This window comes from Ambystoma mexicanum, chromosome 14 (genome assembly GCF_040938575.1).
Source record: "Ambystoma mexicanum isolate Mex_15411 chromosome 14, UKY_AmexF1_1, whole genome shotgun sequence".
NCBI classification, from domain to species: Eukaryota; Metazoa; Chordata; class Amphibia; order Caudata; family Ambystomatidae; genus Ambystoma; species Ambystoma mexicanum.
The window spans coordinates 416,604,387-416,628,062 of NC_090940.1; the positions used below are offsets into that span (position 1 = coordinate 416,604,387).

The 23,676-nt window shown below is 44.5% G+C and overlaps 1 protein-coding gene across 3 annotated transcripts in view; it reads right to left on the reverse strand.

The window, feature by feature from the left end:
- STYX (serine/threonine/tyrosine interacting protein) overlaps positions 1–23,676 on the reverse strand; it is a 984,080-nt gene that overhangs the window by 127,782 nt on the left and 832,622 nt on the right. For all 3 annotated transcript variants that reach the window (XM_069637582.1, XM_069637583.1, XM_069637584.1), the window contains one exon: positions 10,960–11,032. In XM_069637582.1, coding sequence (XP_069493683.1) covers positions 10,960–11,032 — 73 coding nt within the window. The remainder of the gene's footprint in view (positions 1–10,959; positions 11,033–23,676) is intronic.

Below are 23,676 nucleotides of genomic sequence, written 5' to 3' on the forward strand. Positions count from 1 at the left end.
GTCCTTTCCTTCATCACACTCAACATGTGGTGTTCCTCAGGGATATATCCTCTTGCCTGGTTTTTCAATGTCTATCTGGCCCCCTTGGCCGCCTGACCTCTACCCTTTCTTCTGTCAGTGTTATGCAGATGGCACACAGCTCTTTCAGGCTACCCTGGGCCTCCTCATCCCCAACTGTCTTTCACTATTCAGGCATTCAGGCATGGTGTGCCTCTAATGATCCCTGCCTTAATGACAGTAGGATGGAGATCCTTCTCATTGGGACCCTGCTCCTGCTTTTCCCTTTTCACTCTGGCCTGCCTCCCTTGGCCCTGTGCCCTCAAACTCTTGGGAGGTAAAAAAAACCACGGGGTCATCCTCAACTCCACTCTCTCAACACATCATTAACATCTCCACAAAGTCCCATTTCCACTGAAACCTCCTCAGAGGTATTCTACCTTTTCTCAACTTACCCCAGAAGCTCGCGGTCTCCGGATTCTCTCTAGGCTTGACTATTGCAACAGCCTCTTTCTCAATATATCTAACCCTACCCTCTGCAACTCATCCAAAAGATTATCGCACGAATTATCCTTGGCCTCAAGCCCAGGGACTGCATCCCCCTGGCACTGAAATCCCACCACTGGCTCCTGGTGGCTACAAGGATCAAGTTCAAGACCGTTTGCATCATCCACAAGGCCTTCTTGGGCCCGTACTATCCCCAACGCTCTCTTCCTAAGTACCTTCCTTCCAGAGCCCTCTGCTCATCTACTTCAAATTCTCTGCAGGTGAGTCGCTTCTCCAGCTGGGATTGGGTGGTAGATCTCTCTTGCAGGTGCCTCCCCGTGGAATCGCCTCCATGCCAGTCTACGCCTTGAGGCGGGCTTCCTTAAGTTCTGGAAGCTCCTGAAGACCTTTCTTTTCTTCTCTTCCTCCTCCGACTTCCCTCTGCCATCCTTCCCTTGCTCCTGCTCAGTTACGTTGATTGGCTGCCTGGTGCTCCTCTGAGTCATATGACACCTGCCCGCCCCCACCCACCTCCCTGCTTAGTCCCTAGCATTTGCCCTTGGGCCCTCCTGCACTGCACCTGGCCTTCCTTTCACTTCTGGGGCATGTTCCCCTTGGAGGCCCTGACTTCCTTGCACTTAACCCAGGGAACTGTTCCACTGGGTGCACTTCTCCCCCTTCCTCTACCCTACACTTATTGTCTGAGATCTAAAGGATACTAGGCCTTTTAAGATATTTGGTCTTGCTCTCCCCGATTTTTCCACTCTGTGCCTGGTTGCATCTTTACACACTTAGGTTATTTATAATGCGGCTACATATATCAATCAATGATTTGTTTTTTCTCTACCCTTTATTGATTCGTTTTTTTATCAATCATATTTATGTATAAAAAGCCTCATTTTTATGGGTATCTTATAATAAATTAAAAAATAGACTGATTAAGAAGCATGGTTGCTTTAGTCCACTTGGCCGAAACCACCTTATGCCTAAATTGTCAAAGACTACACACCTTTCTCAAGTTTTCCCTGCCAAAGAAATAAAAGGATTAACCAGTTTGTTCTCATTATAAACCAATTTCTAACTATTCACTTTCATTCCTTTCATGGTTTTGGGTTTTCTACCTAAAAGGACTACGTTGTCCGCATAGGAGGGACACAGGGCTTGACACCCCTAAAAATAAAATGGACATTAATACATTAAAAAGATAGCATACCAAGCTGTCAACATACAAGGTTAATAACTGGGCCAGTTTTCAAAACTCCTAACGAACGCAAAAAGTACTTGTTTGTTCTCCATTTTACCTCAAAGGTAACAATGGCGGTAGTATTATAATATAACTGCATAATAAGTTACTTTGCAAATGTTTCCACATTTTCTTCCATAGAGAAAATGTATGGTAAATTGCACAGGTGTATCAAGGGATACAACTAGTTAGGAGAGGATCCCAAAGAAGAGATCCAGCCACCAGTTCAAGAACGAGTAGGCTTGGAAAGGTTGCTTAGAGAGGGAGCACAAGCCCACTCCAGACAATGAAGATAATCTGTAAAGGGAACTACAAAACCCCCATTACTTCCAGACCCAGGCAACCTCCACACAGACCCAGGCAACCCCCAAAAACAAACTACGGATCAAGACCCCACAGCAAGCTCTAAGTTACCTACAGTGCTGGTTGCTCAGAGTTTGGCACAAGATCAGCAGCTACACAGGGGAATTTGCATAGCAGGCAGACTTTCATAAATCCATGAGTCCCTCTGAGTCCTAAAAAAATGGTAAATGAATGCAGCATCACCACACTCCCAAGGAGGAGAGGGTGTTGTCTTACAAGCGTGTACCTCTTTTGTAAACCTTCTCTAAATGCTTTGATCATGGGTGTAGTAGTGCATCATTTGTATAGCACCTTGCACCATTAGTATGGTTCCAACGCGCTTCCAGTTGGACACCCTTTGGGGACCGGAGTCTGAGCATGGGAAATTCGAGGGAGTGCTAGTATGCGTGTGTGCATATTGGGCAGTATTTAAGGTGAGAGGGATGGCCAAGTTGCTACTATCCACCCATGTTGAGCTGGCACATGGATGGGTGGTGACAAGTGGACTAGAGGGGGTAAGAGCAGGATAGAAGTTGTGTGCAGCAATGTATTTCCAATTGTTTTCGTGAACGGTAGCTGCATTCTTATGGCAGAGGTGTTGTGTGAAGTGTGTAGCGCGTTCAAGGAGTCTATGGTAGCAGGAGCAAAGAATAATCTTCAGATGGCTCTTTTCTAAAGGCACAAAAGAGGCCAAATTTAATTTTATGGAGGACAATGACAAGACAGATTTTGCCCAAGCGGATAAAGTACAGTTTCTTCTTGGCACTTAGTAGATAACAGTATTTGTTAAAAAAACTTTGAAAGTACATTTATATATAGTACTTTTTATAAAGGGATTGATAAAAACCACCTACATCACAAAGTGTATATATGGACCACCAGACTCAGTCACCACCTCACTACAGCCGCTAACTTGGCCCCGCCAGCTGTCGAGGGGATCTCCTTCCTCGCATACAGATCAGCCAGTGTCTACGCAGGAAACGCAGCAGCCCACCCGCCTCCTGTCCCTTACGGAGTCCCACAAGGTTCTTGTGTCTTTATACAACATCTACACAAAACCCCTCTTTGATCACCTTGCCCTCTCTGGGCACATCATTCACGAACTAAACTGATGATACCCAGATCCTTATTCACAACAACATGGAAAACTATTTTAGCAAGAAACACTAACATTCAAAAGGACAAAATCAATTTTAGTATTAATAAAAATGTTTTTTTTTAATTTTTCATGTATTTACACCAATAATAGTACAGGCAGGCACATTCAACAGACAATTCTGCTCATCAACCCTCTAACCCACCCCACAACCCAATAGAAAAGCATACATCTGCAATCCAACCACACAGGTCAAGCACCAAACACTCTCTCTTCATGCACATTAAAATAACATAATATCAGACCATTAAAATAATTGTGAGAGATAGAACTGGTTATCACACAGCACCGATATACCTAATGTGTGCCACTACTGTATGCTACGTGCAAACAATAAAATGCAGTCTACGTAAACCAAATTACAATATACAAGGTGCTTATTTTGTGAAACATTTTTTTCAATGTAACATGTAATGCATTCAACCAACTGCCACCTATAGTTTCAGCTCAATACTTTTTCACGACCCAGCCTTCCTCATGGCACATCATCTTTCGGAGGGTTAGAGGTGACATTTTGCTTCGACATCCACTGTTCCGTAACCACACAGTGGGGGCTCAGTTGCTATACCGAAATACAAACAAATACAATAAATCAATTGGGGTATGGCCCATTCTCTAGGAGGGACTCCAAATGTTCATAGCACATTGTCAATTTCACAATGTGTTGCTGCTCGGGTCACAGTCGGTCAGGGACCAGTGCTCTCAACTGCCACCACCCTGTCTGCAGCCACCAGGATGACATTCTGGCTGGCTATGGCCCTCTATGGCGGGCAACAAGTCCCTTATATCCCCATGGACTGCATGCATATTGCTCAATCCAAACATCAATGTGTGTACAAGTGGTCTCCTATGGGAACGTAAACACACTCCATCACCACTGAGCTCCACTACTAGTGCTCATCTGGACTGAATGACTACTATTCTTACCAGTCTCCCCAAACTGCTCAATTACATAGGTAACTTGCCAACTACTAGACCACGTGCATCTCAAACTGTCAATCTCTACAAAAGACTGTGGAAGGTAGCTACATTATCAAAGAAGGGAAAACCACCCTCAAGTCTCACTAGCTCTTTTTAATACGCAAGTCATTTGACCAGGGAGACCGGTGGCCCGCCGAACTATACAGGGGGCAACGGTTAACTCACCCAGTCGCCGGAGTGCTGTTATCAAAGCCGTGATGTGTATTCATCTCTTCGTTTGTTCACTCGATCGGCATGCCGCCAGAGGCCCTTATAATTCCTTCAGGTAATCCATCCTATTCCAAGGCAACCTGTGCCAGCAAAAAAAACGGAGTCCCAGTGTAATGTACCCAATCACTCGTGCTAAAACCTTGCCTCCATCGGGGAACACCCAGTGTGCTACCTAAATCAGACACCGAATGCTTACCCTGGGGGGGGTAGGGGGGGGGGTGGTCAACCAGTCTTCCCAAAACTGGAAGTTGCGGGCTCAGAGTTGAGTTTCCTGCTAGTGAGCACCGCGGTGCATCTAGCGTATCGTTTTAGGAGACAACCAATTCCCAAAGATAGACATAGGACTGCCTTCACACATACTCATCTAACCCAGTGCGGCCATCTTGACCTAGGACAGGCCTTCACAATGGATTCAAGTCATGTACAGATGGATCCTAGTCCAGTTATCAGGGACAATTTCACTTATTACAGTTGATAGCAAGCATGTGCTGCAATACTACCATGAAATAGCCACAGTGCCCAAAAGAGCGCATGGTCGCCAAGGCTACAAGTCTGCATTTAAAAAATAACCACATCAGTGTTCCTACAGTGCAGGCAACGGACATCTGCCAACACAACCATGGGCTGCCCAGCAGTATCTGTGTTGACTAGGGTGAACCTCCTTATACCCGAGCCTCCAGAGTACAACACTCAGGCAGGTAGACCCTATGTGGGGCCCCCCTAGCGGCTCACTTCCCTATCCAAATCGGTCATCTCCCATCTGTGTGGAGGGTTTGCCTTCCAGCAGGCGACCCATCTGACAAAACAGACAAATGGGACATTGACTAGTCTATCAGACTTGCCCAATTTAATTCTTCATTCAGTCCCACCCGGTGGTTCCCAATCACTGGAAAAAACATTTGTTGCAAGCGATATAGCCTAATAGTTGTCGGGACCCCAAACTGGTCACTTTTTACAGTATCCACCACTAACCACTGAATATAATCTGGTCCATATTTGCATTCGCCAAAATATTGTACCATTGGTGCTGAGAAGGTATTGGTTCATATCCAACTCCGATGTTCCCCAATTCTTGTCGCTATCTTCCCAATTGTCATCCCGACATAGACCAGGTAACAGGGACATGTTATAACGTAGACTACATTCTTTGAATTACAGGTGGTAAAGTTCCTCAATTCCCACGAGAATTGTTCATGTGGGAACAACATTGTTTTTGTGGTGAACTTACATACTTCACAGTTGTCACAGGGATGGTGTCCCTTGACAGGAAGTTACCAAAAAGTGCCAACCACACATGGGTATCCTGTCTAATAGTCAGAAATTACTATGATCCTCAAAAAAATACAATTTTTATTAGTTGAACCAAAGTTCATTAAAAAACATCATTAAAAATGATCATATCACATCACATAAAATAATCTGGTCTGAAACCCACACAAGTGAAAACAGCTTAAATCAAGTTTAAGATTCAATTCAGTGTCTAGTCAAACCCATGTGGGTTAGTCACACTAAGTTTCCTTAACTCATGATGTCATTCTGATTATTGCACATTTTGATTTATCAGATTCCCTAAATCAAAATGTGCAATAATCAGAATGACATCACTTGTGTGGGTTTCAGACCAGATTATTTTATGTGATGTGATATGATCATTTTTAATGATGTTTTTTAATGAACTTTGGTTCAACTAATAAAAATTGTATTTTTTTGAGGATCATAGTAATTTCTGACTATTAGACAGGATACCCATGTGTGGTTGGCACTTTTTGGTAACTTCTTTTTGTAGATAACAGATATTGCTCCACGGAGTAAGAAGTTTGCATATCCCCACCTGTGGCTTAGAGCCGTGTTGAGAATAATGTCCCTTGACAGGAACCAGTGCTGTTTGTATTGCCATGTTAATAGTAGATTGCCGCCCGGTTGGTCTAGGCATCAACCAGGAATGTACCAATTTATCCCGGTTTTATATCCTCTTTTCAGGGAAAGCAGAGGCATTTGTGTGGTGCACCCTGTATTCAAGATAATCGGCCAATGATTTGATAATCCTATGTATTGCATTAGTCATGGGCGAAAAAGTTGTTGTACACACCACTCGGTCCGTAGTATCCTGCTGTTCTTTTGGTGTCAACAATTCTCTTTGTGTATAGCAAGCCCATTTGGCCACATGCTTAATGACTTTCTGTGGATATTCCGGTTGTTTGAGTGTCCTGCACATTCCTGTGCTTTCAATTCGAAGTCCTGTACAAAAGGTACAGTTCCTGCAGACCCTTACGAACTGGCTATACGGCAAATTGTCCCCAAGAGCCCTGGGATGTTGACTACCATGCGAGGAGCACGTTACGGTCCGTTGGCTTGTGGAAAAAGTTGCTACATAAAATCCCATCCCTCCGTCTGATTTATAAATCCAAAAAGGGCAATGCATCCCTACTCCTGTTCATAGTTAACACTACTACATGACACGTATTTAACCAGTTAAATTCCATTAATCCGGTCTCTGGCCCAGTCCATATGAAAACAATATCAATGCATCTTGACCAATGAGATCCAATGGCACTGTATGGATTTACTATTGATGCCTGCACCATCCCCGTTCTAGCGTTAAAACACTAGGCGTCTACTTGAACTCAAGCCTGAGCATGACCCAACACGTCGATGCCATTGCATCATTGGTAGCACACACTACCAAACACTAAACACCTACTCTCCTCACATGACCGCCTGATCATCGCAAAAGCCACTATTGGCTCCCAACTCGACTATTGCAATTCCCCCATAGCTGGTACCACAAAGTAATCTTCACAAGCTGCAGACTATCCAGAAAAATGCTATCCATGCAGCTATGGACCTCTCCAAACGTGATCATGTTGCAGCACTTAGAAGAGCGGCTCACTGGCTCCCAGTTAAAGAATGCATAGACTTTAAAATGATCTCGATAACTCAACGCTATCTCTCAAACAATGCTCTTCCCTAGCTCTTACAAAGACTTAACTAACAAAACACCTCCAAACCGACAAGATTCAACTACAGCCATAGATCGACCATACCACGCTTCAAAATGCCCAAGAGCAGGGTGTTCCAGTTTTCCAGTTGTCACTGCGCGCCGTTGGAACAACCTCCCCCTCACAATACAAGCTGAATCTTCCTATTGGCCTTTTAGGAAGCAACTAAAAACCAGACTTTTCCAGTGACCATGTCAATGTAGCTAAAGCAAATTTACATCAGACTTTTTCCAGTGACGATGACTATGTAACTACAAAGGCTTTGTGACCTACGTACCCTCCCTTTCACTCCACTACCCCATTATCCACCTGTAAACATTGCATCAATGCCTGTGGGGTTTTTGTGTGCTTTACAAATGCAAAAATAAATAACTGGAGATAAATCTCAGCCATATGTTCAGACCTCCAGATAAGGTGCACACCAGGCCTTTTTACGCATGAAAATCTTGTAACTACGACAGCTTTATTATTTTCCTGCGTACATTTACACACAAGTTTATAGCAGAGGGCAGTGCAAAGGTCAGGTTACCAGAAGACTTGATTTTTATCTACATGGATGAAAGTGCAAGCCATGAATAAAAGCCTCTGAAACAGAATGCATTTCTCTGAAGCCTAAAAGGAACTGCACACTGATTTCCATTCAGGGTCTGCTGTGGAGCAAACAGAAGCACTGTGCATATTTATTTTCCTAGCATTTTAGGATTGTAAAATTAATAAGATGGAAAACCAAGTTGCAAATGAGAATTAATATTTTGTAACAAATGCTTTTTTTCCAGTTAAAGCAAACCAGTATTGCACAATTGTATTTTTCAGAGTTCCTGTGCTGTGTGCGTAATCATGGGAGATCATTTTTACACTTATAATTTAATTTACACTCTGATTATAAAAACAGTGTGTAAAATGATGACTATGCACGGTCTAGTTTACATCCATTCAACCTTGCAGTCCATGGGTACATTACTATAAATGGTCAGTGGCAGCAGAGTCTTTGTTCAAGGGTGAGTGATTGCCACTACACCAATCACAGGTGTTGTTCTAGCCTCTCAAATCTTCAAGACTACAATTAAAATATCTAAAACCTGATTCTCCAGGAAGTGCAAGCGCTGTTCAAAAAAACAAATGAAAGTTATATTTGTAATTGAAATAGAAACTCAGCAAAACCTGTCCCTGTGATAATCCAGATGGGTATTTAAGTTTATGTAACGCTCCATGCATTGTTCGTCCAACATCTAGGCACTGTGATTATTATACCTCAGTCGATACCAAGTTAACCGACCTCTGAAGGATGTTAGCCAATAAGATAGCTCAGCCGGTTGAGCACTCATTGCTGCAATCTGTGCGTGACCTGTAGGTTGTAGGTTTGAATCCCGGCAAGGCCAACTTAGCCATTCATCCCTACAAGGTCGATAAAGGCGTACCGACTTCGGTTTGGTGATAATTGTGATAAATATGTACTATGTACAGAGCTTTGCCAGAAGCGCTATATAAATAACCATTTGACCATGAGATTAGATATAGAATTTAGCATAGAGTCCGTGCCTCTCTGCACTGTTGCACCATAACATTGGCATACCATTAGGTAGTAATAGCTCCAGGAAATGAGGACTTTCATTACACATCAAAAGACTATTCTGCTATCGAACTTCAAAACACACAATACAATTCATGCTTGCTTTACTATGTAACTGGCTATGTTTTTGCGTTTTTAACATTTAAATATATACTGGAGAGATAGAATGGCCAGACCTTAAAGAAATAATGAAAGGTGTATTCTATCACAATGCAGAAAGCTGCTGCATAGTAATGATTTCCATGCAGTTTGTGTACAAGTCGGCTGGATGTCGCATACATTTTACTCTCTTGCAAAGGAGAAAAGTCATTTTTACTCTCTTCAAATCACATTTGCTCACAAAGTTTAAAAATAGGGAGTAAAATACTCCCACCTCAATATCTTATCTGGAGCACTGCATGATGATGATCTAGATGGTGGTCGTGTCTCCTAAAAGAAGATTCAAATGTCTATACTGAGGATACCCCGGAGCCATTTACCCTAATTCAGCAATAGCAGGTGTCTCTGGCAAATGCTTTAGTTTGTCTGGCAGATCGGATCTGCACGGCAGGCTCTTATGTGATTCTAGCATCAGATGAAGGTTGTCTGCATATCACTACTGGCAAAGCTGCACCTTGAGTAAATATCATGGTTCATTGGTTCTTCAATTGGATTTTTTGATAGTTTGTTCCATTGTAAAATGCATGGTGTGGAATTTGCAAGGAGTGCTGAAGTGACAAAAGAATAATTTGGTGGATTGATGGTTTCAATACTGGGGCTGGCAGTCTACGTATTTGATATTGCACCCCTCCACCCCCTTTAAGCATATGTGACATTGCACTATGCTTGCTGCCGTTTGGCTTCTTCCTGTGATCCTGTAGAGTAGGTAGGAGACCTTACTCCCGAGAGGTTTGGGTAGAATATTGTTTGCGATTAGTAGGAGAATCATTTCATCTACTAGATATTACACCAAAAAAGGTAGAAAAAGTGTGCCTTTTCGAAACAGGCAACCAATGACAGAAACACCGAAAGGAATCTATTGAAATGCTGGAAAGAATTAAAATATATATGGTGGAAGAGCAGGACACAAACTAATGTGTTTGAAAAATCAACAGAACACCACAACGCAATGTAACAAAGCAAACGGCAGTCTTGTTTTTTCATGTTTAAGTGAATCAGAAGACAATCATTTTGCACCAGTCAACTATGGGAAACCGATTTGCAGTGCTGTACAAAGAATAATATGGAAGAGAAAATTCTGAGGAGGTTGGTGGGAGTGATGCTCTACTGGAGGGTGAATGAGATTCTAAAAGTATAATAGTTAGCTATAGTAATCATTCCAACTTGCCATTTCTGGTGTATGGAACAAGAACGCACTACAGTGGAGAACAAGAATGAAGGTTTGCAGATGTAAACTTAGCTGCTTGGGAGGGGAGCTCAGGGGCAACACGCTTGCCTTGGGAAGCAAGACAATGCAGATCAATACAGGCTCGATCCCCAGGTCCACGCTTAGAGACCTCTGGGTATTAAGCGTGTTATAAATACCCAATAATTATTATAGTTATTTTCCATTGAGAATGTGATTTTATTTATTTTATAGTACAGTATCATGCAAACATAAATAAATATAAGTACTTGATTTCAAAAGGCAGATATTTCTAAATGCAAATGCCCGAGTCCCGACCATACAGTAGCTGCAACAGTCAGCGGGAGCAGTGTACTTATAACATCAGGAACTCTTTCCATCATGCAATAAACAACCACCTTTAAACCGGTCTGTTGCTAATACTTGCCCTTGACACAACTAAAGACCCCCACATTGGACACTTCCGGTATTTGGCTATCAAAATAACACCTGGAGGTTGTTAAATGGTGGTTCCAATTTACAAAACAGACAAATATGATCAATCTTTAATTCAATAGGAACTGCATGAATTTGCATCCTATGTGGTGTTTAATATGAGTTTAGAAGCACAGAAAAGTGAAGAAAGTTTACCTGAAGTTGATGAACAAATCCAGCATTAGGATTAATGCAGAACCTTCTTTCTTGAACATATGTAAATGCATCCCTGGCCAAAAAGAAATGATCATGGTTAGGAGAAAAAAACCTTCATTTGAAGAACTGTGTACCCCAAATTTCCAAAGTACAATTAGTCATACCTCATTTGGTATACTTATAACTATACACATTTCATAATTTGAGACCAATAATAAAACAGAGCTGGGAACTATGCCAGTGACTCAGATGAATATTTCCAAATTGTGTGGGAATGCAATTCGAAACTGGAATATTGTATGAAGCACTATATACAAATGTAATATTAATATCACAACTTTATTAATTCTGGTACTATTATCCCATTAGCTTGAATTCAGGTATTAACTTTCAGGTTTGTGCTCAACTTTGGGGCATGTTGGGAAGTTCTAGCCTATCCGCTTAGAAATGTGGGCCCAGGAGGTGTAGGCTTAAACATGAATGCTGCTGCTGGGGTTTTGTCTACGACCTGCCCAAATAATTCAGACTTGCCAGCTTTCTTGCCAAAGGTCACTTTAGGAGTTGAGTAGAGACAGATTTGCGTAATTCAATATTTCAGGTCTCGTCTCACCAAATAACACTGACACATGCGAAATGGCCTGTGGAAGCAGGTTAGTGTTGAACATAGCTGAGTACTGACAAAGTTTATGTCTAGGAAGCCCCTTTAAGTAGGTTTTTGTTTGCAGTTGGCCTTTCCTCGTTTTCTCTTCCCTTTTTCGTGGAAGACATCAATTTCTGTCAGCAATCATTATTGACCTAAACTGACACTATTTCATATAATTTGTGCATCTTAAACAAGTGCTTAGTGACTTCCTGCAGTGGCATTCCGTCTTATCCATTTCCCTTTCACCAGGCTGAAAGCAAAAGTCTCCACTCTTCATGTTAATGCCTAATTTGCATACCTTAACAGTTTTACTGTGCCATAATGATGGTGGTTGGTCTGACTGCCAAGGGACCAGGAATTATATGAAGTGGCATCACTTCATTGTGCTGCTGACATACCAACACCTTTGTGGAATACAGGACTTTGGTGCTTTCTTGATATGAGCAACATAGGTTGACCTCATTGCCAAACAAAGAACCCAAAGCCACAGTAAGAGTATAATATTCAGATGACTGCCAGAGACATGGGCACTCCAAAGCCCTTCTCCAATCTCCTGCTGTTTACTTTGAAACTATGAGATACAAGATATTTTTTGGTGAATCATTTTTCAATGCTGCAATAACTTTATATTCGGGGTATTAAATACAGGTTTTGGTGTACTATTTTCGTTCTTTCAAACTGTTTGACTGAACCATTTTAACTGTTTCAATTAATAAGAGCACCATCTTTAAACGACAAACATGTCTAAAAACTGGATGAAAAAAAGTTACTTACCTATAAGTGTCGCTGTCTAGTATTAGTGTCTGATCGATTCTCCTACTGTAAATATACCCACCACTCAGGTCGGGCCCCTCAGAAATGTTACAATCATTCAATTAAAAAAGCAAAATATTCCCTGGTATCCGATCTGTATGGGCTCCATAGAAAAAGGAGATACAGTGCAGCTAAGCCTCCTTCTGACTAATCAATAATGATCATGTAAGTTTCAAACCCGCAGCTTTCACTTCATATGCTAAACAACTGTGTACTCACCAAGTACTGCAGAGGTCCTGCATCCTTTGGCAGGTGCATGGAGGAGCTTGACTATATAGAAGATACTGGAGGTGTAAACGTTCAGCTAAGTAACCGATTCTTCTCCGTTTTGGGGTCTTTGATAGATGCACATACTACAAACCGATTAAGCAGTACAGGAAGGGTGTCAGCATAACAAAAATGCACGTTCAGGTTGCTGTTAAAGCCTGCTTCTGAAACAGGTCAGGCCATGCCACAAATCCACTCTGCAAGTTGCATTAAAGCAAACCCTCAATTACAAACAGATTATCTACATTCTCCTATATAAACATCCCCATGCTCCAATTGGCAGGTCCTCAATTAATTTTACAATAGTCCAGGTTTATGCACAAGGGGGTGGGTGTTGAAGAAAGTAGAGACAACGACTAAGAAGGTCAATCACTATCCCTCTTACATCCATTACCCTTTGCCTCCTTCCCAAGTTGTTGGCAACAGTTAATCTGTCAAAACATTGAAGGGAAGGGTGTGTAGTATATCGGGAGGTTTCAAGGAACTATGATAAGCAACACATTATGGCCGAAAGAAGCATCTCACCCAGAGTACACATCCAGGATATAGTGCTGGGGAATAGTCCAAGGGGCCACCAGAAAGATCTCAGAGAAGGGCACATGTCTGTAGAAAACCGCCTTTGATCTAGTGGACTGTGCATGGAGTGCCTGGAACTGGAGGACCATGAAGGTGTATGCCTTAATGATACATGTCGCAATCCATACGACAATGGGGGCTTTGACAGCCTTGAGCCTGGTGAAACACCACTGTGCATGACAAAAAGATTATCTAACCTCAAAAAAGGTCTAGTCTTGTCTAAACAGAATATCTGTACGCTGGCCAAATACAATTTATGGAGAGCCACTTTAGCCGGATTGAGGGAGAAAAGCAGCTAAATAGATTCCCTGGTTCAAATGAAAATCGAAGAGGACTTTAGGGATGGAGACAAGTGTCCTCAGAACCACCTTGTTGGCATGGAAGTGTGTAGTGTTTCTTACAGTTAAAGCCTACAATATGCTCAGCCACCTGGCACAAGTGACTGCATCTAGGAAGGCTCTTTTTCAAGAACAGTGGTCAAGGTCACAGCAAGATATAGGCTCAAAGGGTTTTGTCATTAAGGAATCTAAAACCAAAATCAAGTAGGACTGATGTGAAGGATTTTGATACTTGTACGAATCAGACAACAGACCAAACATTGTCCATGAAAGGCAGAGGGTTTATGCTACACTCTAGAGACGCATCCACCTACTTTTGTATGGTTTCCTAGTTTTATTTATTTTTTATTTATTACATTTATTATACGCCCAAATCCGGAGGTATCACAGCATAGGTTACAGTAGGCTTGGAATCTCTGGTTACAGGACCTGGCATAGAATCGTGTCTTAGACTAGTATTTATTGAAAAGCCAGGTTTTTAGTATTTTTTTTTTAATCTAGGGTTGGATGGCTCCTTTCTCAGTGTCGCTTGGAGGCAGTTCCAGGATTTTGGGGTTAAGACCGGAAAACTGCAACCTACTGCCCTCGTGAGTTTGAATTGAGGGACGCAGAGTTAGGAGTTATTTGATCTCAGGGCTCTTTTCGAGGTATTGGGCGTGACCGTGTTAAGGTACATGGGAGCTGTCTTGGCTAAGCATTTGGGTGTGATACAGAGTTTTGAATAGTATTCTTGCTTTGATAGGCAACCAGTGAGCTTCCCTTTTAATCCTGGAGATTGTCAGATTTTTTAATGCTAAGTGCTGTTCTCGGCACTTTATTTTGTAAGAGGGAGTTTGCCGAGGTTTGAGTTTGAGGAGCCTAATAGTAGCACATTACAGACAGGTTTAGAGCAAGGGCGAGCGTAATACAATTTTGTGGGGTCAAGAATTGCCGGCTTACGCTATGAGCTTGGCAGTGTACGATGTGGTTGCTGAGAGGGTATTAATATGCTTAGTCAAGGTTAAGTTTGAGTCTAGGTAAACACCCAATGTTTTAACCTGGCTGAGAATGGGGGTGGGAGTGCCATCAATGATGAAGGAGGAATAACCTGAGTGGAGTGATTTGATTTTGGACGGTGCACCCATGATCAGGATCTCCGTCTTTTCATCATTGAGGCAAAGACTGTTGGTGGCCATCCAGTTTTGTATTATGGCATAGATTTCATTTATTAAGATAGTGGCTTGCTCATGGTTCCCTGTAATAGGGATCAGGATCTGGGTCATCAGCAAATTACGTATAGATGACACAAATGGCATCCAAGGCAGCAAAGAGAAGCTTTGTATAGGTATTGTAAAAGGTGAGCGAAAGGCAAGAGCCTTGCAGTACACCTATAGGTACAGGGATGGGATCCGCTGCTTCCTTTCCTATGGCGACTCCAGAGGTTTGGTCGGCTAAAAAGGATTTAACCCAGAGGGTGGCTTTGTGTGAGAAGTTGAAGTTTACTGATGGGGTGGTGCACAGTTTGTGAAGGTCAACCAGGTCAAATGCGGCTGACAAGTTTGTTTGTTTATTTATTTGTATAGCGCTCCTGATCCAGAGGTATATGGGCGCTTAAGCATCAGGTTACAGGCATAGGTAAGAACATTTGTACATTTATGCAGTATAAGTATAGTTACAAAAGCAGTTATGAAAGCAGTTATAGTGGAATTAGTAACATCGTAGCGGATGCATACATACATGCGGTGTTAGTTATTTGTTGAGTAACCAGGTGATGATCTTAGTTCTGAAAGGTTGAAATGTAGGGGTAGATTTGATGTCCAAAGGAATAGTGTTCCATAATTGTGAGGCTAGAACTGGGAAGCTGGAACCACCGGCTCTTTTTAGGGAGTATTTGGGCACTGTCAGTTGTAGTGTATTAGAGGATCTGGTGGCTCTAATATTCTGTCTTAAGGTGAATTTATCGGTTAAATAAGGTGGGGCCAGGTGGTTAAGAGCTTTGTAGGTGAGGCAGATAGTTTTTAGGTCTATTTTTTGTTGGATGGAGAGCCATTTGCATGAAATTCTTGTGGCTGAGATATGTTCTCTTCTGGGAATATTAAGGGCGGCACGGAGTGCATTGTTTTGTAGAACTTGCAATTTATTGACAACCGTTTTATTGGCACCTACATACAGGCTGTTGCAATAATCCAGTTTGGATTGTATAAGTGCTCTGGCTAGAGTAAGGCAGTTGTTGGGTGATATCAGAGGTCTGCAGGCTCTGATTAGTTTCACAGTGTAAGCAGTGGCTGAGGCAGTCATATTAATTTGTTTGGCGAAGTTGGTGTTAGTGTCGAGATAGAAACCCAGAGTTTTTACACTTTTGGCAGTGGGAATGGTGTTGCCGTCAATGATGAAGCAGGAGTAGCTAGGGCTGAGATTCCGGATAGTGTTGGGTGAGCCGACAAGGAGCAGTTCAGTCTTGTCATCGTTCAGGCAGAGGCCATGTGTGGCCATCCATGCCTGAACGATGGAAAAGACTTCACCGATCCTGTTGACGTCCGCGTTGTAGTTGCCTGATAAAGTGAGGAGTATCTGGGTGTCATCTGCGTAGTTCGTGTAGGTGACACCCAGATGGTCAAGTTTATCGAATAGGGGCTTTGTGAATATATTGTACAAAGTGGGTGAAACACAAGATCCTTGTGGGACACCGCAGGTAATGGGAATAGGGTCGGCTGCTGCTATGGGTGAGAAGACTCGCATGGTCCTGTTGTCCAGGAAGGATTGAATCCATGTGACCGCCGAGTGGGAGAAGTGTGCTGCCGATGATAAGTGGTTGCACAAGATTTTGTGGTCAACCAGGTCAAAGGCAGCGGAGAGGTCGAGGAGAAGCAGGATGGCAGCCCTCCCTTTATCTTTGATTTCGTCTATCTGGCTCTTGAGATCAACAAGGGCCGTTTCCGTCCCATGTTGGGGACGAAAGCCAGATTGGCGAGTACCTAGTAATAGGTTAGTTTCAAGGTAATCCTGAATTTGTAAATAGGCCACTCTGTCAAGAATCTTTAGTAAAAATGGGACAGTGGTAATGGGTCTATAATTTGTGGGTATGTCTGGGTCGAGGGACTGTTTTTTTTTAGCAAGGGTAGGACCCAGGATTGTTTCAGATTACTTGGGACCATGTTGTTAGAAAAAGACAAGTTTATTAATTTGGTGATAAAGGGGGAGAGATCCCTGGCAGCATCCTTGATAATCTGTGCGGGGCAACTGTCCCCCTTGCAGTTCGAGGGTTTCAAGGATGCTATAATTTTTTGAACTTCAGGTGTGGTAACCTTTTTGAAGGTGAAGCCTGAGCTAGTGGCGGTGAGTGGGGGATGGGTGGGTCTGGAGGTGGGATCATGAGTGAGCTGATGCCGTTTGTTTCCAATTTTAGTTTGGAGCCCTGAAATTTTGTTGGCAAGGGCATTCTGGATCCCTGTGCACCAAGGTTTATCCTTTGTGCAGGTATCTTCGGGAGGAGTGGGGTTTTCTAATTCCTTTAAAATGTTAAAGAGCTCTTTTGTGCTGGAGCCTGCCTGTGAGATCCTGGAATTAAGAGATTCTTTCTTAGCACGTGTGATCTCATTTTTGTAGAGGGTGGAGATATTGGTAAGGTTGGTTCTATTGTCTACTGAAGGCACCGATTTCCATAGTGATTCAAGTTTGCTTTTTTGTAGTCTGAGAAGTTTGAGCTCTGGGGTGTACCACGTATTCAGGTGCGCTTTAGGTTTCCCTTTGCGCATTTTTAATGGGGCAATGGTGTCGATAGCTTTAGCCATGGTGTCATTATAGGCGTTGACCAGCGAGTTTAAGTCAGTTGTAATTGGTAGGGCGTTCAGAATGGGGGTCACCAGAGGCATTAAGGCTTCAGCTGTGATGTTGCTCTTTTTCCTAGTTAGGCAGGCCGGAGCAATAATGGGCCTTTTGTGCTCTAGGTTGTTGATATTAATGTCAAAGGGGAGGAAGTGGTGATCCGTCCAGATGAGCTGTACAGGGTCCTTTAGGGTGATGTTGCAGTTGAGGGCGGTTACCCAGTCAAGGATTCTGCCTTTCGAGTGGGTGGGTTTGGAGCAGAGTTGAAGGAGGTCATGCTCCTCTAATGCCGTGGCTAGGGCAATGGCAGGGGTGTCAAGAGGGTCATTAAACCCGAGATTGAAGTCTCCCAGTGTGATCATTTGTGCTGAAGGTTTGGAGCTTTCGGCTACTAGGGAGGCGATATCTTCCTCAAATGAGCCAGGTGGACCCGGGGGTCTGTAGATTAGGTGCATAGTGATAGTGCTCTTCGGGGAGGTTTGTAGTTTAACTGTAAGGTGTTCACATGATTTGAGTAGAGGAGAGGAGCCTAGTCTGATATCAAGTGAGGACTTAAAGATGAGGGCTACACCACCTCCTCGAGTCTACTCTGAGGATAGTGTAGTTGTCAGGGATGGCTAGGGTAAGAGATGGTCCCGCAGCCTCATGTAACCAAGTTTCTGTCGTAGCAAGGAAGTCTAGGTTGTTAGTCAGAATGATGTCGGCGACTTCTATGGAGTGGGCGACTAGTGATCTAACATTTAGAAGAGCTCCTTTTAGTGTATGGAGGGTAGAGTTGATGGGGGTTATAGTGTACTTGTTAGTTTTGTTGGGTAGTTTAGCTGGGCGTTTATAGTTTTGTAGTGGATTCTGGCACCAAGTCTATTGTCTTAGGATGCAGAGGTTGCCAAAGTCTCTAATGCAGTCCATTTGGATTTTTAGGTCCAATAAAGCCGTTTCCGTGCTTTGGTTGGGCCGAATACCGGATTGTCTTGTTCCTAGTAGGTGGTTAGACTCTAGGTGAGTTTGTATTTGGTTAGAATCATTTTGTCTATAATTTTCTGGAGGAAGGGGACAGTGGTAATGGGACGGTAATTTGTGGACACAGTAGGGTCTTTTCAGGAGTGGTGTGACCCAGGCTTCTTTGATACTGGTGGGGACTATGTTTGTTCTGAAAGAAGCATTGACGAAGTTGGTTATAATTGGGGAGATCCTGGAAGCAAATCATTTAATAAGTTGAGCGGGGAAGCTATCTCCTTTGCAATTTGAGGGCTTAAGCCCAGCAATGGATTTGGTTTTGGTTGACCTGAGAGAAGCTAAACTGCGTTCCTGGTTTGTCATGATCTAGATCCTGAGGTGGTGTGGGTGGACATTTGTCGGCTAATAATTTTTGTTTGGCTAAGATTTTGTCTTGGAGCTTTTCTATTTTGGCAGCTAGTGCGTTCTGGATTGTAGTGCACCAATCTTTACTAGCGGTCAATGGGCTGGTCAAGGTGGAAGGGTTTTCCAGTTCTCGTAGGATGGTGAACAGCTCTTTAGAATTTGATGCAGCATTTTTGATGCAGGAATTCAAAGCGTTAGCTTTATGTTCAATGATATTGGTTTAATATTTGTTGGTTACTTTCCGAAGTGATTTGGCAGAATCTGGAGAAGGGGATTTTTTGTGGCTATGCTCAAGTGCTCTTTTGTTGCGTCTGAGCAAGACCAGTTCTTCGCTAAACCAGAAGTTAACTTTACGTGAGATTTTGGTTACGATCGGGGCTAGGGCATCTATGGTGCTTTTCAGACAATTTTGGTAGGCGAGGGCAATACAGCTAGGATCTGCATTATGGGTGGCGAAAGACAATTTGGAGAGGGCCTCAGCCAACACAGGGGAAGAGGTTGTCGGATGTGAGGTTGCAAGTGTTTCTTGTTTCAATGGGGCTGGGGAAAGTAGATAAAGGGGGGGGGGGGGTGTTTCTCTGGAGTGGTTAGTGAGAGGCTAAGTGATGGTCCGACCAGATCTCGGTGAAGGAGTCAATGGATAGGTGGACATTTTGAGTCAGCACCCAGTTAAGGGTTCTCCCTTTTTCATGTGTAGGTTCGGTCACCAGTTGGGTGAAATTCATGTCATGCAGTGCGGTAATGAGTGCACTGGCTTTATGGTCTGGAGGGTCATTATATCCTAGATTAAAGTCACCTAGAATGATGAATTTTGTGTTGGGCTTGAGGTATGGAGTAATGGCTAGCGGGATGTCTGATTCAGGGTGGCTAGGTTTGTTGGGAGTTCTGTAGATGGCAAGGATGTTGGTAGTGGTGTTCGGGTCAGTTGCTAGTTTTAGGAAGAGCATTTCATAACCCTCAAAGGGGTGAAATGCTCAAGTTCTGAGATGAATGCTGGTTTTGGTGATAAAAGCGACACCTCCTCCCAGCGAGTTAAGGCAGTCTACTCTATGGATTGTGAACTCAGGGGGGGATCGCTAGCGTTAATAAGGGGCCAGAAGCTGGATGTAGCCACGTTTCAGTAAGGACTAGGAAATCAAGATGCTGGTCTAGGATGAGATCATGAATCTCGATGGCGTGTGCTCTTAGTGATCGCACATTCAAGACGGCTCCTTTGAGTGTAAGCAGGTTTATGAGAGGGGCTGGCAGGTCTTGGGGCTGGAGTGGAGTGAATGCTGGGTAGGGCGGTGTTGTTGGGGCTTTGCCTGAAGGAGGTGTGGTTTTGGTGCTGTTGAGCATATTCTTAACTAAGGATAATCTCTGCCTGAGGCCATAGCGTCGCTGAAAACCTCACTCTAATTTTAAATGGATGCAGTGATAGTGGATGTGGGACTCCTACGGCAAGATGTAAGGAACCTATCGGAAAGGGTTGGCACGGCAGAACAGCAAGCGCAGAGTAACACAGCAAACATAACTGCTGCCCAGAGGTAAATGGCAGAGGCGATGGACCGAATACGCACCTTAGAGCATAGGGCAGAGGACGCAGAAGGAAGAGCCAGGCGCAACAATGGGCGCATAGTGGGGCTGCCGGAGGGTGAGGAAGGCAGTGACCCCATTGCATACGTTGAGAACCTACTGCTCCAAGAAGTGAGGGACAGGGAATCTATCCCAGGGATTTGTGGTGGAGAGAGCGAACAGGGTTCCAACTAGAAAACCTCAACCAAGGGCGCCCCCAAGACCCATGATAGCAAAGATCATTAACTTCAGGGACAGAGAAAAGATCTTGACATTTTCGAGAGTGTGGGGTCATAACAAGGAATGTTGCTAGAATAACTATCCAGATTACACGGCTCAAGTGCAAAAACGCAGAGCACAATTTTGGCCAAAAAAGGAATGCCTCAGGATCGCCAAGGTTCGATTCATGCTGCTGCACCCGGTCAAATTGAAAGTGTTATACAACGGCAGGCCATACTTCGAGACCACGACAGAGGCCCAAGAATGGATGGACCACCAAGGGATCCTGCAACTGAGAGACAGGGACGAGCGGGACAACAGGAACGCCCCCCGATGACTCACGAAGAAGCGCACCGGACAGATGAGTGACAGTTCAGAGACTAACCAGCAGTTTGTTCAACGCGGGGGCCCGCAGTCTCAGAGCAGGCCGCCAAGATCCACAGATACGACCCCGCAGAAGGACAGTATTTGTGATGCCAGTTTTAAGGCACCACGCTGCAACAAGTGCACCCACAGGAGAGAAGGGAGCACCTCAGAAGCGGCAGAGCCCGAGCAGGGAGGATGGGGTGAGACTGGGCATTTGTTTATAGTTGTAGTAGCTGCATGGTTAGTTTGGTTAGGGGAAGGCACGAGTGGAGGAAGAAGCATTAACAGACAAGGTCACGGCAGAGGCAAAAGGAGAGAGCGATTAGAGCTACATCCAAACACAGAGAACCAGAGAGGCATACCAAGGACGTGGGCCCGCACAAAACAGATGCAGGAGGAGGCCACCAGGGTGAGGAAGGACCAACACAACCCAAATGAGCTGAGGAACGTGAGGGCAGACCCGGAAGCACTAAACACTAGAAGAATAACAGCATACGAGCCCATGGTAATAAGCGGGCCACCGGATTCAGTGAACACATGGGCCAGGAAGTATTAAAACGTAGTCACATGGAACGTCAGGGGACTAAATGCCTACGTCAAGAGGCTGAGGGTCTACGCCAGGCTGAATAGGGTGAAGGTCCACATTGAAATGCTGCAGGAGACACACCTGATGGCCAAAAAGCAAGCTAAGGTAGCCAAGAAGTGGGGAGGCCAGATGTACAGTTCAACTTACTCTACGCAAGGGGAGTGTTGATGTGGATCGCTCAAAGGATCCTGTTCCAACTTATAAAACAGGAAAGGGATGCGGAGGGCAGAGTACTGACCTATACAGGGAATGCTGGAGAACCTGGAGGTGTGCCTGGTGAATATGCATGCCCCCAACCACAATGCAACAGAATTCTTCATGACACTCACGCCCCAGCTGGCCCCATATAGGGATGCATCGATCATCTGGGCTGGTGACTTCAACTGCACATTAGACCCTCGACTGGATAGGTCGGACACCAAGCACAAGAAGCCAGCGACGCCTGCCAGAGCACTATGGAAGATATTGGAGCAGCTTGAGCTAAAAGACGTCTGGAGAAAAGTACACGTGGGCCTTAGGGGATACATACTACAGTGCCCTGCATGGGACGTTCACTCGAATAGACTATCTGTTCACGTGCAAGGAGACACTGGGGGAATTCACCGGGGCACACATTCATGCAGGAACGCTATCCAACCATGACCTGCTAGGTGCAGCATGGGCACATATATACAGGAGAGCCCCCATACCCACATGGCGAATGAGGGCAGAAGCATTGTTGGATGGGGAATTCCAGGAGCACATCCAGAGCACTATTTTGAGCACACTGCCGGGAGTGTGGATAGCACTGGAACGGTCTGGGAGGCCTTTAAGGTGGTGGTTAGAGGAGCAGCAAAAGGGAAGACTGGAGGCCTCAGGGGAGAGATTTTTGCCGAACTGGAGGGAGTAGAAAGGGAGGTTGAAAGGGCAGAAGCACGAGCGGGCAAGATGGGGGAAGAACTGGGAGATCTCACTACCTTGAGGCAGGAGTCTATGGCAATCTGGGAGAGGCTGGGGAAGCTCGATTATGGGATATACAGAGGCTACATGCAGAGGGAGACAAGCCCTGCAGGCTCCTAGCCTGGCTAACTGAACAGGAGGGCAGGCGGGAACCGATAAACGCAATGAAAGATGAGCAGGGGGAGGTGATCAGGACTCAGGAAGGCATTAATACGGTTTTCTCGTCATTCTACGAGAAACTATACTCCCGGGTCCAGAAGGCAGAAGCGGGAGATATAGCTGATGCTGTGGCGGAAATCAACCTTCCCCAACTAACAGGAGCAAACTCAAATGTTAGACACGCCCGTCACAGTGGAAGAGCTGTCAGCAGTCGTAGCCCAGCTTCCGACAGGTAAATCTCTGGGGCCCGATGGGTTACCAGGTGAATTCTACAATAAATACAGGGAAAGCCTGGCCCCAAGATTATTGGAGACAATAGAGGAGGCATACGAGATGTGACGGCTCCCAAGTAGTATGTCGGAATTCATAATAGTACCAATACTAAAACCAGGGGAACCGCCTCTAGTGTGCGGTTCCTATAGACCAATTTCCCTGATGAACCAAGATTCCAAGATACTCACAGCGGCTCTGGCCAACCGGCTCAAAAGGGTCATACCCACGTTAGTGCATCCAGATCAAACGGGGTATGTACCGGCAAGGAATACAACGTGGAATCTACGCAGACTCCACCACGTTATAGACAACATGAATCAGGAAGAGGGGGAAAGCGCAGTGGCATCACTGCATGCTATAAAAGGCATTTGACTACATGAACTGGGACTGGTTCCTGGAGTGGTCACCCACTTTGGGATAGGTGAAGGGTTCCTACGTTGGATCAAGCTCTTATACAAGGATGCAAGGGTGAAGACTGGCAGACATGTTTCAGAGGAGTGGAGCATAGCACGGGGTACGAAGCAGGGATGCCCACTGTCCCCGATGTTCTATATTTTAGCCCTAGAACTATTTGCAGCCTTTCTAAGGGCTGAGTACAAGGACACTGGAATAGTGATAGATGGGGAAGTACATCAAGTATCTATCTACGCAGATGACATGCTGCTCTGTGTCCAGAACCCATGGACACACTTTCCAGACCTGCTCGAAGCCCTGGGAGCATTTGGCAGGCTGTCGGAATTATCATCACATTCTTGCTGTTCCCCTTGGCGGGCCTGAGAGACGCGACCCCAGACCAGCTACCGGATCTAGGCCTCACA